A 15,446-nucleotide genomic window follows, 5' to 3' on the forward strand; every position below is an offset into this window, starting at 1 on the left:
CCGCACGAAGGAGAGAGAGAGAGAGAGAGAGAGAGAGAGAGAGAGAGAGAGAGAGAGCAGTACTTTCAAGTCCTCTTTTGGTCTTTTCTGTCCACGTTTTGTTTTGCCCACGCGTGTTTAAATGTCATACTTAACGATTTTTGGTTCTCAAGTAGCTAGCCTTATGCGCACAGATTTCATAGCGGTTAAAACCGTATGCATAGGTGACGATAATTACAAATCTTACATTTTTTTAACTTAATTAACCGATGAGAGAAAGCCATTTATCATCATTTTATAAATGATTTTGAAATGAACTTCGGCATTCGGAATGTTCCATATATTTTCGGGAGAAGGAGGTAGGCGGGTGGGCAGGGCGGAGGAGAGTTACGTTTAGAACAAGAATCATAAATGATTTTTAAATATGGTCACAATTTGTCTTCATTAGACTACTAATTTCAATAGGCCTTTCTTGTGACCTTTTTTTTTTCATGGTGAGGGGACCAAGACTGGTACATCTGACCAAAACAACTATATCCCGTTATGTTTACAAGTCTCATCTGCGGTGATGCCAAACACGCCTTTTAAAGAAAGCAGCTCCAATAATTGAGGGAACAAAAAATAAATTTGCAAACAGACTGAAACAATCTTGGAGTATAATCAATGCACAAACAGAGATTAAAAACATGAAAGCCCTATATTTACCTGAGAATCTCAAAATTCTAACTGAAAATAGGGGTTACCATGCCGTCGCTTCTAGTTTGAAACGTCTTTTCCTTTTTTTCTTTTTTGGCGGAGCTAGAATCTGAGACAAAACTTAAATTCGCAAGACTTTGATCATATATATGTTTTTCGTCTCACCTGATATTTTACTGTTGAGAAATGATTACGAGTATGAGGTTCATTCATTATCTATTAACTGTTATTTTCTATTAATTATAAGTATTCTGTTTGGAGTCTTTATTTGCTTTATCTTCGCTTCTATGCTTTATATGTGAGGAACCTTGATAGACAATCATTTACAACGACCCATAATTCTATGAAGTCATTTGCTAGAATTAAACCAGGCAGTCGGCCGACGAAAATACCTCATCAAAAAGCTGTTCGCATAAGCTGAAACAATTGATTTTCTTTTGAGAGAGAGAGAGAGAGAGAGAGAGAGAGAGAGAGAGAGAGAGAAGAGAGAGAGAGAGAGAGAGAGAGAGAGAGAGAGAGAGAGAGAATGCTCGATAAAGAACTCTAGGAGTTACGCCTGAACGGGATCCTTATCTTTCAGCAAATTGGTCCGACTCGGTCGTTTTAGCGTCGCCGCTGATGGCCACTAAATGCCAACTTAACTTACCTGGGAACTGACCTGGTGGCACTGTTCCAATTCTGGGCTCCGCTTCACCTGCTCCTACGCCCTCGTCACTGGCTGACGAGAACGATACAATGCTTAACTAAATACTAAACGACTTCTATTGATAATGATATCGTCTTTGAGCGGTCGGTTCAACACGATAGAAAAAGAAATAAAAAAAAAAATCCGACTAAAACTTAATAAGTAAACAACACAACATACCAGTAGAAAACATTACTTGTATATGAAATGGTAATTTTCTAAAAAATAAAATGTAGGAGTAGTCTTTCATTAAAATGGGTGGAGGATGAAAGAATTATGAATAAATTGCCACTATTTTACCTATATTTTCCTTTACTATCTATGTGTTTGTGTGTGTGTGTGTGGATGAATGGCTGTAATTTCGGTATCAATGGATTCATTACCAATGATGATTTCATGCATGCCTTCTGGGTGGAAAATATATTAATTCACTGTCAATATTCTTCGAAAAACTGATTAGATAGTTATAGCTTTTTCTTTCTAAAAGCCTAAATAATAGATTAATAATTTCTTTATATTCAATTTGCTATTTACCTGCTTGTTTCATCTCTTTTTAATACAAGCAAGGTTATAACTATAGCTACCTTGACACTTCATAATTTTAACTGCAATAATGCTCCTACATCTTCTGAGGTGTTCTTCTGGGCTATATAGTTCCCTTATTATTTTGAAGGTCTTTCTATGTAGGCTCAATCAAAGCCCTGTTCTTTTCGTCTCTCCCAATTTAAAGAGTCCTACTGTCCACATATTCTCTTGTTCGTGTCTGTCGGTATTTCCCGATACATCTTCAGCGGTTCCCAAACCTTTTTTGGTCGTTACCCATTTTTCATGCAGGATACTTGTGCATGGCCCACCAGCCACCTGTAAGTTGCCTAACCACTAAACCCCTTTGGCTTTATACAGCCATATCCTCAGATCATGGCCCCCTGCATTCTGCTTCATGGCTCCCCAGGGGGCCATGGCCCCCAGTTTGGGAACCATTGATCTAAATCTTGTCCAGTGTTCCCCATAGTCTCTCTTAATGCTTACATATAAAGAGTATGTGATAGATTTCGTTGCTTCAGTGGCAGACTTCTTACTATTTTTCAGTACTTTTGCTCTTACTTCTTAGATCCAGAGGGCCTTTATTCCTCATGCCGTTGGACTGTGGAAGAGTCTCCCTGAGGATGTTGTATAATTGGAACTTCCAAAGTTCAAGCAAAGATGCAATGCATCAACATGCCCTAAAATAATTATCCCTGTACTTTAATTTACTTACATTTTTATCTATTTATTTTCTAATTTATTTTTCTTTCCTAATAACTGATTTTTTCTTTCGAATGAACACCTTAATCGTTGGAAGCTTGAATCTCAAGTTAATGGCCTCTGTGGGCTTGTTTCCCATGAATAGGGTTCATCTTGTGAATAATAACATTAACCGTGTCGTCTTTGATTACAGAATTGGTCTTACTCGTGGCACTGAACCGAAGGCATCGCGTTTCGGTTGCTGAGATATGGTACTCTAAGATGACTGTGAACTTGGAAGTCATTCCTTTGGATCATTTTGTCACCTACACCTCTATCATCAAAATTTTTGTGCGTCGTTCCAGATGGAAGCGTTGAATAATTCTATTTTCTTAAAGGATCAAGATGTCTAGGGTTTCTTGTGCCCCTTCCGTTTTACACTGCATTGAAAACCTGAACATTTCTTCAAATGAGCCTAAGCACGCAGATTGTATATTTGAAGCATAATGTCGTGAAATGAATTTTTGTTTGTCTGAGTTTGATGCATATGCCTTGTTTCAGCTTGAATGTAGATTCATTTACGTAAAAAACTGCCTGTTATTTGAAGGGTAATATTTATATACAATGGAAAAAACTATAAATTTATCTTTCCTTGCTGAGTAATATGTCTGACGCGAATATTTTCTCTATAAAGAAGCCGTGAAATAATGTAAATCAAACAGAGTAAGCAGTCGACAAAGCTCAGAAGACAAAAGACGGTGCCACGCCTTGAAGGAGGAAAAGAATGAGAGCAAAGTCCGCTGGGGTGACGTTCAAGTAAGGGAGGTTAAGTCAGGGGATTAGGGCCAATCTATTTTTTTCCTGCCGACTCTATATTTTAGAGAGCCAGAATGAAAACCACACGAGGAATTCCTATCATTCAGTAGTTTTTTCACAAAAGCAGTCGGCGGTTGCCGAAGCAATGGATAAAAGGAATCAAATTGCAACGAATTTTTTCCTGAATGTAACAAATGGCCAGATTATTGTTTCTATCGCATAGGGAGACCAGAAGACCTAGAACACAATTTGCAATACAGTTGGCAATGTTGCTTAAGTATTCATCGCGCATCCCAGAAGAAAACTTTCTAAATTCCTGAAACTTCGAAGCTGGCCGTCACAGGTAAGTGCTTAGTCAGTGTCCTACAGCTGTTACTGGTTAAAATCAGTCTCGGAGGCCGTGGTAGAATTCACTGAATTCTCTAGAGTATCGTCAGCAGCACAGACAATAAAAACAAACATTCAGGAACAGAAGTATAAAGTATAATACTGTCAACTATGTGTAAACAAGAATGTTCAAGTATATATATATATATATATATATATATATATATATATATATATATATACACACATATGTATATGTAAATACGTATACATATATAATATATATATATTATATATATATATAGATAATATTATATAATATATATATATATATATAGATATATATATATATTCTTGAATGTTGTTCAGCAAGCCACCATGTGGCACGATGCACTTTCCAACCTTACTATATTTATTGTAGGCTGAGGCCTCTAACTTCTAAAGAGTTAGAAAAATAATGAAAAAAAGGAACTTTCTCTACAATGTTCCAAAGAGTTTAGATAGATTTTTGCTCAGTATTCAAGTACACGTTATATTACATCTGTTTTAATTAAATGGTAAGTTTCATTGACTCCCATAACTGTAGCCATTTCATGAATTAAACAGGTTGTTTAAAAGAAAGATGTACAATATTTGAAATTTATCTTTGAAAAATACATGACATGAAAATATAGACCAGAATTCTGTGTCCTAGATTTCCTTTCCTAATAAACTTTGAATACTCAATTCATAAAAAAATGTTGTCTTATTTGCATCAGGGTTAGGTTTTAAAGAAATCAGGGTAAATGAAACTGAAAGCAGCCATTAGCAATGGATTTATTTTCCGTAATAAAACCCTGTTTTGGTAACATCATTGATATGTCGTACATACATGACAATGGAAAAATATAACGTAGTCTATGACGTGAAATTTCTGTTTTACTCTACTTAGTAAAAATAAGTAGATTATCTGGGAGGAGCAATACTCCAGATATTCGAAGTCGGTTCGATGATGGTTTTAAGAAGTGTATTTATAAAGCAATCGTTTAGAAGCACTTGCGGTGAACAATGCCAGGGCCAGATTCATCGTATTCCTCCTTGGTGACCCACAAGTTCTGGAAGGTGGACAGAGAACCAAGGATGGAACCACCAATCCAGACGGAGTACTTCCTCTCAGGGGGAGCGATGATCTTGACCTTAATGGTGGATGGAGCAAGAGAGGTGATTTCCTTCTGCATCCTGTCAGCAATACCAGCATACATGGTGGTACCACCAGACATGACAATGTTGGCCAACAGGTCCTTCCTGATGTCGATGTCGCACCTCATGATGGAGTTGTGGACGATCTCGTGAACACCAGCAGATTCCATACCAAGGAAGGAAGGCTGGAACAGAGACTCGGGAGCACGGAAACGCTCGTTGCCGATGGTGATGACCTGACCGTCAGGAAGTTCATAGGACTTGTCGATGGAAGAGGAGGCGGCAGCAGTGTTCATCTCACTCTCATAGTCCAGAGCAATGTAGCAAAGCTTCTCCTTGATGTCACGGACGATTTCACGTTCAGCGGTGGTGGTGAAGGAGTAGCCCTTCTCAGTCATGATCTTACCAAGGTAGTTGGTGATGTCACGACCAGCCAAGTCCAGACGGAGGATGGCATGGGGAAGGGCGAAACCTTCATAGACGGGAACCATGTGGGAGACACCATCACCAGAGTCGCAAACCTCACCAGTGGTACGGCCAGAGGCGTAGAGGGAGAGGACAGCCTGGATGCAGACGTACATGGCGGGCATGTTGAAGGACTCAAACATGATCTGAGTCATCTTCTCACGGTTGGCCTTGGGGTTAAGGGGAGCCTCAGTAAGCATGGTGGGGCACTCCTCAGGGGCAACACGGAGCTCATTGTAGAAGGTGTGGTACCAGACCTTCTCCATGTCGTCCCAGTTGGTGATGATACCATGCTCGATGGGGTACTTGAGGGTGAGAATACCACGCTTGCTCTGGGCTTCATCACCAATGTAGGCGTCCTTCTGACCCATACCGACCATCACACCCTGGTGACGGGCGCGGCCAACGATGGAAGGGAAGACAGCTCGAGGAGCGTCATCACCGGCAAAGCCAGCCTTGACAAGACCGGAGCCATTGTCGCAGATGAGGGTCGCCGCGTCTTCGTCGTCACACATGGTGGTGGTTTATGGTATGAGCGTTTGTCAAACGTCTACCTAAAAGGAAAGAAATATAAATGAAACCACTATCCGCCAGCACTTTTCAAAGTTAAAAGAAAGAGAAAAGTTGACATTTCGCATATAAATTAAACATTGGCTCCTCTTTTCAGCAGTTTTCTCATCAAAACGATTACTTTAAGGAAGAAACCAAAATACTGATCTGTGAGTTTCTGTACATATTAAGTATGAGTTAATGCTCTAGTTCCGGAAATATTTATGAGCGCTCGTAACAGAATACTGTGTTACTTAAACAAACTTTCTTATATTAATCCATTAAAAAATTCTATAGTTCTGCAATTTGCACAAATTGATATTTGAATCGATAAATATACTAAAACCTACTTAGGTAATTACCTCAGAATTATCTCAGAACCAGTTATTATAAAGACTAAATGCAATTCATATCCTCATTAATAAATGTTAATAGCCTTTCGAGACTTCGTGAGAGTTTGAGGGTATTGTTGTCACCTGATAAAAATGGCTATTCATTAATAAACATTAGCCACTTTAATATGTACATAAAACACACTATGGGATTTGGTGGTTAAGATGATAATTGAAGTAGTAAACAATCAATGAATAATCTCTGAAAATTAATTTACTTAACAAACGCTGGTAACATACAAAACATGAAAATATTTGAATTAATATTAGATTAATTAATTAATATTAAGTCAGAGAAGTGAACTCCATTGCTTTTCCATACTGGAAGTATTCTCCGATATTAAGAATACTCTGCTAAAAATCAAAAGTCACTAGACAGTGGAAAAAGTTGCTCAGAATCAGATTTTAAGCACTATATATGCAAATAATAACGGCAGTTTACTAAAAATATTCTCCCATAGATCTGCCGTCAGAATTACGTTTCAAAGATTGCTTAAACTAGTAATTACTATTAATTAAAATATTTAATTTTAACTCTATCTTCAGAAGTTTCAAAAAGTATATGCAAACGGTATTTGCGGCTTTATTCGAATATAAATTTTCCACAATAGCTTTGTCTTCAAAATTATTAAAGCTTCAAGAGATTGCCCAGTTATCTTTACGGTTTAAATCGTCATTCTACCACGGTTCTAGTTTCGAAGGCTCGAGAACATAAAAAAAAGTACCTCGTTGCAAGAAACTGCAAAGTAAAAATAAACTAATAAAACTTCCAGAGAATTTTTGCAAGTACCATTCTTTGAAGGCAAGTTAAAGTTAATGTTTAAACGCTAAATACAAAAACGATCACTTTCTGTGTTTAGGGAACCTGCATAAAGTTTGTAAACGAGTAGATTGGTTACTTTTGGAATTACAAAAAAATGTAATTCGACTTTTCAATATAGAATCGGTAGATTTAAAACGACAAGACTGACTTCGATTTGAAAACTGACACCGTTCCTTAAAGTTTAAATCTACGAAATCGACTCTAATCAATAAAAAAAAAGAGACAACGTGAGGGAAGCGCAATGAAATCTCAACTTGAAATCGCCGTGATTTCAACGAGTCCTCTTCGAACCCACGTATCAGTCACTGTGAAAGGGACCTCCAACTGCCAAGTAAATGGAGATCGCTGCGAGAAACTGACGGCAAACAGAAGTTATTTTTCCCACTGAGCAACCACTTAAGAAAACACCGTCTCTCTGGGTGTATGGGACTCGAAGCGACGCGGATGGGAGCAGGCGACTTAACGTTGGGAACTCACCTGTCGATGAGTCTGAACACGACTGAAGGTCTGCTACCTGCTCCTGCCTTTATATACAGGCTGAAATCCTGGCTCTCCTGGGTATTTGAAATCAGGCCAAAACTTTCTCACCTACCTTCCTTACTCTGGGCTGACAAAAGGAAGGTATGAATTCCTTTTTTGTTAAATGGCTTTACCAGTCCGTGGCACTTTTCAATAGATCGGCGGCGAAGAACACTGCCAGTCGGTTAACCTCGGAAATGTTTCTGCAGCATAAAGCTTGCAGGGGTTTGGTCATCTCCTATCGATGACTGCTGGAGCTTCTAAGAGGAATGAGTTTCCATAGGACCTTCCATCTTCTTATCGAAGTCGGTCTTCTTTCCCTTATCATCGAAGTGCCGTTCCTGTCATCGATGACATTAGCTGTTGTAATGACCTATTTAATCAGCCATAACTGGAAAAGCTTGCAAGTTGCTTCTAGTGCTGAGTATATGTATAAAACTGAGTCTAAATACATCATAAATTGTGAAACTTATATGAGCATCATTAAAAATCATGTTGAGAACTGAGTAGATTCTTTTATTTCATTATGCTGACTTTTTTCTGAGTAAAGACCATTTCATCAGAATGTGAAATACCAGTGTCATCTATAATCTCCAACCTTCGTCTTCCGTCACACTCTCTCTTTCTCTCTATAGATCTATTTGCCTCTCTATTTCTGAGCTTTTTATAATGATCTAATCTAGGTATACATTAATGCTTGTGGTGAAGTTTCAAGGAATGAGAACGCTAGAGGAAAGTTATCATATTTCCTTCATTCCCAAAACCTATCATGACTTTGGGGGAAGAAGCTGGATTTGATTTAGTGACAAAATCGTCGTTTTCTGTAGGAATCAGATTTGTAAGAGAGTAAAAGTTATAGGAAGCTTATGTATGACACAACGGACATAGCTTAGCACGCTAATTTGTACCAAACATCTGATAAAAGATACACAGGTCATTGAAAAAAATATTTATTTACATATTTCAGCTTTGACGAGTGATATTTAAGAACCATCACCAGTTTTCTCATTTCAGCTGAAATAGAAATATAATAGCTTTATCAAGGAATGTACAAACACACGCATTATATATATATACTACATACATACACACACACACACACACACATATATATAATATATATATATATTATATAATATAATTTTATTTATATATTAATATAATTTATATTATATATATCCAGCGGTTCTTCCCCAAAGTCATGATAGGAGGATTATATATATATTAGACTATCTATATCTAATACTATATATATATATATTTATAGAATTATATCTATATATATATATATATATATATATATATATATATATATATATATATATATAATATATATAATCCTCCGTAACTGCCCATTGCTTCTGGCTCAAAAATGATAGATCTCTTATTATCGGTCAAATGTATAAAAAAAATCAGAACATACTGTACATTTCCACTGATGCAGGTCCCAAGTTACAGTTCACGATGTCACAGATAGTATCGAAGAAATACTACGGTAATATCACGTGTTTATCGTTTCAGCCATTCGCCAAATTTATCATCATCAAACTTTGTAAAGCGGAAATGGTCACAGCTAATATTTCCCTACATATTTTTGACAGATTTCAAATTCGTCTAATAATGAAAGCAGAGGTGAAAAAAAGAATAGGGAACAATTTACAGGCAACATGTAAAGGATTCGATAATTTAATGCACATTGTCTCTGTTGTTTACCTGTAAGCAGAAAATTACTGTAGAATTTAAACAAATACAATTTTAAGCATCTATGCAAAAAAGTTTGGCTTTCAAAGCCCATTGATTGATTTGCCAAATAAATTATATCAACCTGGTTAGATGTTTAAAACATTTGCTCAAGTGTGTTCTATAAATGAACTTTGGCACATACAATGTAATCTTCGGAGAAAGTGAAATTAGGAAGTAAAAAACGAACATGAAGTATGTGATCGAAAAAATAAACTAAAATATACTGAGCTGGTAAGAATGTGTTGCTAACACCAGAAATATGCATAGAGTGTAGCTCTTTTAAAAGGGTTTAGATGTAAGCTTAATTTACCGGTTAACTTCTGTGTCAACTGGAGTATATATTGCCGAAGAACTTCATTTAGTAAAGAATATCGCTGGCGTTCAAATAGGTTTCAATTCATTCAAAATTAGAAGGATTACACTTAGGAGAATAGCTTAACCTTTTGCTAACCGTAGAAAATAGATGATAGAAGTTAATCTTATCTCTGGTTTCGTTAGTTTAATTTTCCTATAAAAACTCATGGTAGATAAGATGAGAACTAAAAATATTGTGTTGTAAGATGGTTGGACGTTCAAAAATAGCATTACGGTAACCACAAAAGTCTATTTTGCCCTTGTTTGAAATCAGGATTTCTTTCAGCACTTATCTAGCAAAGAATAAAAAAACACGATCTCATGTACTTCTTTACTATTATCATTATTATTATTGTTGTTGTTATTGCATAACCGTGGTTTTATATCTAAGGAAACTTCAGTCAATGCGAGAATTAGAAACGAAATTCACATATCGTAATTTCTGTTCCATAACTTATGAATGAAAGTATATAGAATATGACATTTCTAAAGAAAAGTCTTGTATTCATACAGGCACTTCCTGAATGCATTATCATTTTATTTGAATATTAACAACATAGGAAATTGATCAAACAAAGGTTGCACTATTATCGGACATACATACATATATGTTAGGCGCTGTGTATGGTATTCTGAATAATTATTGGTGTTGCACATAAATGGAACAAATACCAAATTGCAAGTAGAAGGCCAACTTTCTTTGGAAAGCTATGAATATTTGCAAGGAACCGAGTTTATATGTCCATGAGTCTTGTTCACTCAAAACCACGGTCTGTATGTGATCTCCTAATTCAGACAGGGGGAGAGGCCGAGAAAGTGGATGGAGTTGGAAGAGGGGGTGGGGGGGGGTGGGGGGGGGGGGGCGCTGCCTAAAAGCTGTAATTTACAATAAAGACAGGCGTAATTCTCATTGGGATCATTACCTACTAGTATGTATTGAATAACAATCGTAACTCCTTTTTAATTCATTCTTATAGGCTTTTCGGTATTTTAAAGAAAGTGCATTGTGTAAAAAAAAAAAGAGAAAAGAAAAAAGGAGTACTACCATAGCAAAGCATAGCATAGCATTAAACAGACGACCGTACTTTAAAACAATGCGTGAAACCGAGACTTCAAAGGTACGAGGACCGGCTAAAGAAAAGAAAGAAAGAAAAAAAAAAACTTTACACAGAAGATGTGAACTCATTATCAGTAACAGTGCCTAAATCGTAGCCAATTTAGTTTCCCAAGGGATTCAAAGGAGAGAAGGAGCCACCATAACCACTGAATGATCGCCGAGATCGCTGACGATATGCAAAAGGCAGAAGAAGCCAACGGCGGAGTCCAATGCTTGAAAAGGGCCGACAAATTTATTTTACTTTTTTGTTGTTATAAGATTTATTACCACTGTTGGCAACGTGGACTACTTATTGGATTTTCCTCAATTAATGCTATGGAACCCTCTAGAACTTTCAGTGAAAAATTCAGCTTTTATGCAGAGAAGTTCTAGATGTTTGAGAAGACTAATTCTGTCAGCTAATGAACAGAACGGAAAAGCTGTCGCCAGAGTATTCCTTACAAATGTATTTTTGTGAATAACGACGATATAAAACTAATATATACATATATACATATACTATACACATATATGTATAGATTTATATATACACATCAAATGATTGCTGAGATCGCTCATACATACATACACACGCAAAGACACATACATACAATAACACACACACACACACATATATATATGTACATATATATATATATATATATATATATATATATATATATATATATATATATATATATATATATATATATATATATATACAATACATATATGTATGTATAATATATATTAAGCCCGTTCGAACCCCTAGCGTGGAACAGCCTTAGAATACTGTAGTTTCTGCTCAGTATGAACCCTATCTACTCAGAATCTTACAATTCAAAAGATATACTATTCAAACATTTTGTAAATGACCTTAAATGAAAGGGAAGTCACAATATTAAACGGGAAAACAGATTTAAAATATTTATATAAATTTCGCCATTTCCGCAAGAGAATTCGAAATTTTTCATTACGCGAACATTATACCGCATAAGACAATGCCGTGTCCTTCATAGAACAGCTTTGTCTCTTATTTCAATTAAAGAGTAAATGATTTTTCCGTAGTGAAGACGACATGGGTCGAAGCAGCAGAAACTGAGCGGTCCATTAACCAAATCCTGGCAGATGCTGCGTGTCTGGTGGGACTCAGGAGTTACAGTATGCAGATATTTTGGTAAACAAACCCAGGTCGACATTGTTTTAAAGGTCTGCACACTTGGCTCAGAATTCTGCACCTCTGGCTAAGAGGAACGGCACAATTCGTCCCTGTTTTGACATGCTGGCTTAACCCATTTTTTTTTAGTAAGTTTTTGAGTTTTCCAGCCAGTCTCATTTTTTGATACTCTATAACATATCAAAACTTCACCTTGCTGTTCCTCACATTTTCCAGCCAAAGTTTCTCAAAAGATCAGCTAATTTGAGGCTCTGAATAATGTCAAGATCTTTGAAGCGGGTTTTCACAGAGTGGAGAAAAAACGGCTTACGCCAGTTCGTCAAACTAGGGACGGATTGAATATAGCCATTGGTATGTCACAGCCCGATAATTTTTTTATATGCCCAGCAGATTTAAATAATCATAAGTAGGCCATATTCAGAAGGACGGTAAATCAACATTCCCGGTAATACTAACACAACCAAGCATAACACTAAGCAGATGGCCGTTCACCAAAACGCATGCGTAAAACCCAGACATCATAGGTACGAAGATCTGCAAGTGTGTGTGTGTGTTTGTGGAGGAGGTGGGGGGGGGGGGGGGGGAGTGTGTGGTTGAGTAAACACCAAAGATGTTAACTCATTCTAAGCAAAAGCACCTAAATACCAATCGGCTTAATTTTCGAAGGACCAAGGAAGAAAGAGAGACCATAATCGCCAAATGATTGCCGAGATCGCTCTCGATACGAGAGAAAACCGTTAGTCAGTGACGGAGTCTTCTAGGAATTTCGCCCACAAGATTTTTCCGACTTATTGTTGCTGTTTCCTTCATATATCATCTTCCTTTACACAACAACCGAGAACCGAAATGTTTGGACATTATGGAACATGTAAATCTGTATCAAACTGTTTTGCACTGACTAGAGTTTTGATGTTCATAGTAATTTCCACATTGTCTTTGGCAATTACATAGATTGTAGATAATTCTATACTGGTTTTCCATTTCTAAAACGCCGGAAAAACAAAATATAACAATTATTGATATAATTTGTGATATACATATTTCTCTTGATAACAGTTTTTTTTCAACAAATAGGTTTGTACAGTCGAAACATTCGCATATATTATCCTAATTAAATCATGAAATCGTGACAATAAAAACTTAAGTAAAAATGGAAAATAAAATAAAAGTAAAAAATAATTAAAACATTTGCCTAAAAAAATACCTCTATCCTGCGATGAAGGCTCAACAAATTTAATGAAGCCGATGCCCTTATCTTTTACATTCCACTTCCCATCGTGTTATTTTTCGGGCTAGATAAAAGATGCAGGATGACACCCCAATCATTTGCTGTATGCAAAATTGACAGACAGCAATAACCAGCAATGTTAAACAGGCCATTCTAATGCAGAAGGGAACCCGAGCAATGAAGTTGGAAGATTAAATTCCAACTAAAAGTCGCTCGTTCAACCAAAGGACATTAACTATCCGCGAAAGGCCCATTAAATAGTCTACTGTGCCATTAAGGCTGACCATCAAAGCTAAAGTTTCAGGATAATGGAATGGCGTAGGGAAGAATCTCTTTCCCTTGGCCGTTTTCACTCGGTAATTATCGCTCTCGCGATTTGAGTCTCGTTGGCCAGATAGGAGGTATAGATAAACGCATGCCGATCATTTTCAGGACTACGCAAAAAAATAAATAAAATAAAATTAATAAAAAAAATTGAAAATAAATTTCATTTTCGGTAACGAAACCCGGTTTGGTTAGAACACACACACACACACGCGCGCGCGCACGCGCACGCTCATACACACGTTCATACACAATACCAAAGAGTATTAGTCTGATGAGGTTAGTGTGATGAGGTTGTTAGGCTCGTGTCCTCTCTCTCTCTCTCTCTCTCTCTCTCTCTCTCTCTCTCTCTCTCTCTCTCTCTCTTATATATATATATATATATATATATATATATATATATATATATATATATAACATATATATACATTTATTATAGTATACATATATAATATATATATATATATATGTATATATATATATATATATATATATATATATATATATATATATATATATAATAGAATACTAGAATTTATAATATAGGGAAAGCATAATTGAGTGTGTGCATTCACAGGATTCTACTGAATTTAGTTCTAAACAGGGCAAATGTCTCAAAGACGTCACTGAAAATAGAGAACAGCCGTTAAGCGAGACGGTTCTATATATGATGCCCATTGCGTGTGTGTGAAAAAAAAAAAACCCAAACTGGCCCATGCCCGCTATTCTATTTCTGGCCTCAGTTTGTTCATGAGACACTCCTTCTCCTTCCGCTCGTCGGGTGCCGTATATTGACAATTGCGACATACCGAGCGTGGCACTTATATCTGCGAGGAGACATTACTTCCGCCTGTGCGCCAGGTACCGGGAAACAAATGATCACCATTTTTTAAAGTTCCATGAGAAGAGAGAGAATGGGCAGTTAACAATGATGGTAATATGGACGAGTTACGATTTTGGTTTACTGGAGGATCGGTTAAAATTTAAAATCTATCACAGAAAACTGCGGCCGAGCGAGCATACATTATATGCTATGTATGCACGAGATACATCCATACAAACACTGATGGTTTTCCTTAGGTTTCACTTAATGTCAAAATTTCCCAGAAGACAACAATGAACTATACCATAATAATGAAATCTAGACATTTATGATATAATAACCAACTGATTCTTGAGAGGTGCGTTATTCTTACCGTAGATTGGACATCAGATAACCATAGATAAAATTACATTAAAAATACACTTTTTCTTGGGTGAATTATCCTTGACCGAAGGATTTCACACACATTACACAGGGTAAGGTGACTAATAGGCAGCACCATGTGAACCCCTATCCTTCCTCTCTCTCTCTCTCTCTCTCTCTCTCTCTGTAATATATATATATATATATATATATATATATATATATATATATATATATATATATATATAATATATAATATATATATATATATATATATTTTATTGCTACTTTCATAATGCATATTTCCTCCTCTTTTTGACTGTATAAAATGTTATGTAGAATTGTGCAACATTTTTTCAGATTCCTAGATAGCTTAGAGATAGGATATTTTAAATGTGTGTTCACAGATTTCGCATAACATAATGCAAAAGAATATATAATATATCGTAGAATGTAGAAAGAGAGAGAATATCTTTGTCCATTCAAAGCTATTCAAAGCTAGAGTTGTTTTGATAAGCGAGCTCGAGACTTCATTGTGTTTTGGGATTCTGTCATCAAGTAAGATAAGGGCCTTCTGCTTCGGTTGATCGAATCGAGTATGTGTCTTTTTTGAACAGAATCGTCTCATACGTGTATGTCTTTGTCAAAGTCAAGTGCAGATTACACATTTTGTATGTAAAGTTG

At 36.3% G+C, this 15,446-nt stretch overlaps 1 protein-coding gene across 1 annotated transcript; it reads right to left on the reverse strand.

Moving 5' to 3' along the window:
- Positions 1-4,527: 4,527 nt before the first annotated feature.
- On the reverse strand, positions 4,528-7,660 carry LOC135201466 (actin-like). Its single transcript, XM_064230434.1, has 2 exons — positions 7,613-7,660; positions 4,528-5,925 (listed from the first exon to the last, which is right to left on the reverse strand). Exon 2 carries the CDS (start codon positions 5,884-5,886, stop codon positions 4,753-4,755), a length of 1,134 nt encoding a protein of 377 aa, XP_064086504.1. The 5' UTR covers positions 5,887-5,925; positions 7,613-7,660; the 3' UTR covers positions 4,528-4,752.
- Positions 7,661-15,446: the final 7,786 nt, after the last annotated feature.

Source organism: Macrobrachium nipponense, chromosome 28 (genome assembly GCF_015104395.2).
Source record: "Macrobrachium nipponense isolate FS-2020 chromosome 28, ASM1510439v2, whole genome shotgun sequence".
NCBI classification, from domain to species: Eukaryota; Metazoa; Arthropoda; class Malacostraca; order Decapoda; family Palaemonidae; genus Macrobrachium; species Macrobrachium nipponense.

Excerpts from the sequence above, each read along its gene's own strand:
- LOC135201466 (XM_064230434.1), bottom strand. The coding sequence starts at position 5,886 with ATGTGTGACGACGAAGACGCGGCGACCCTCATCTGCGACAATGGCTCC.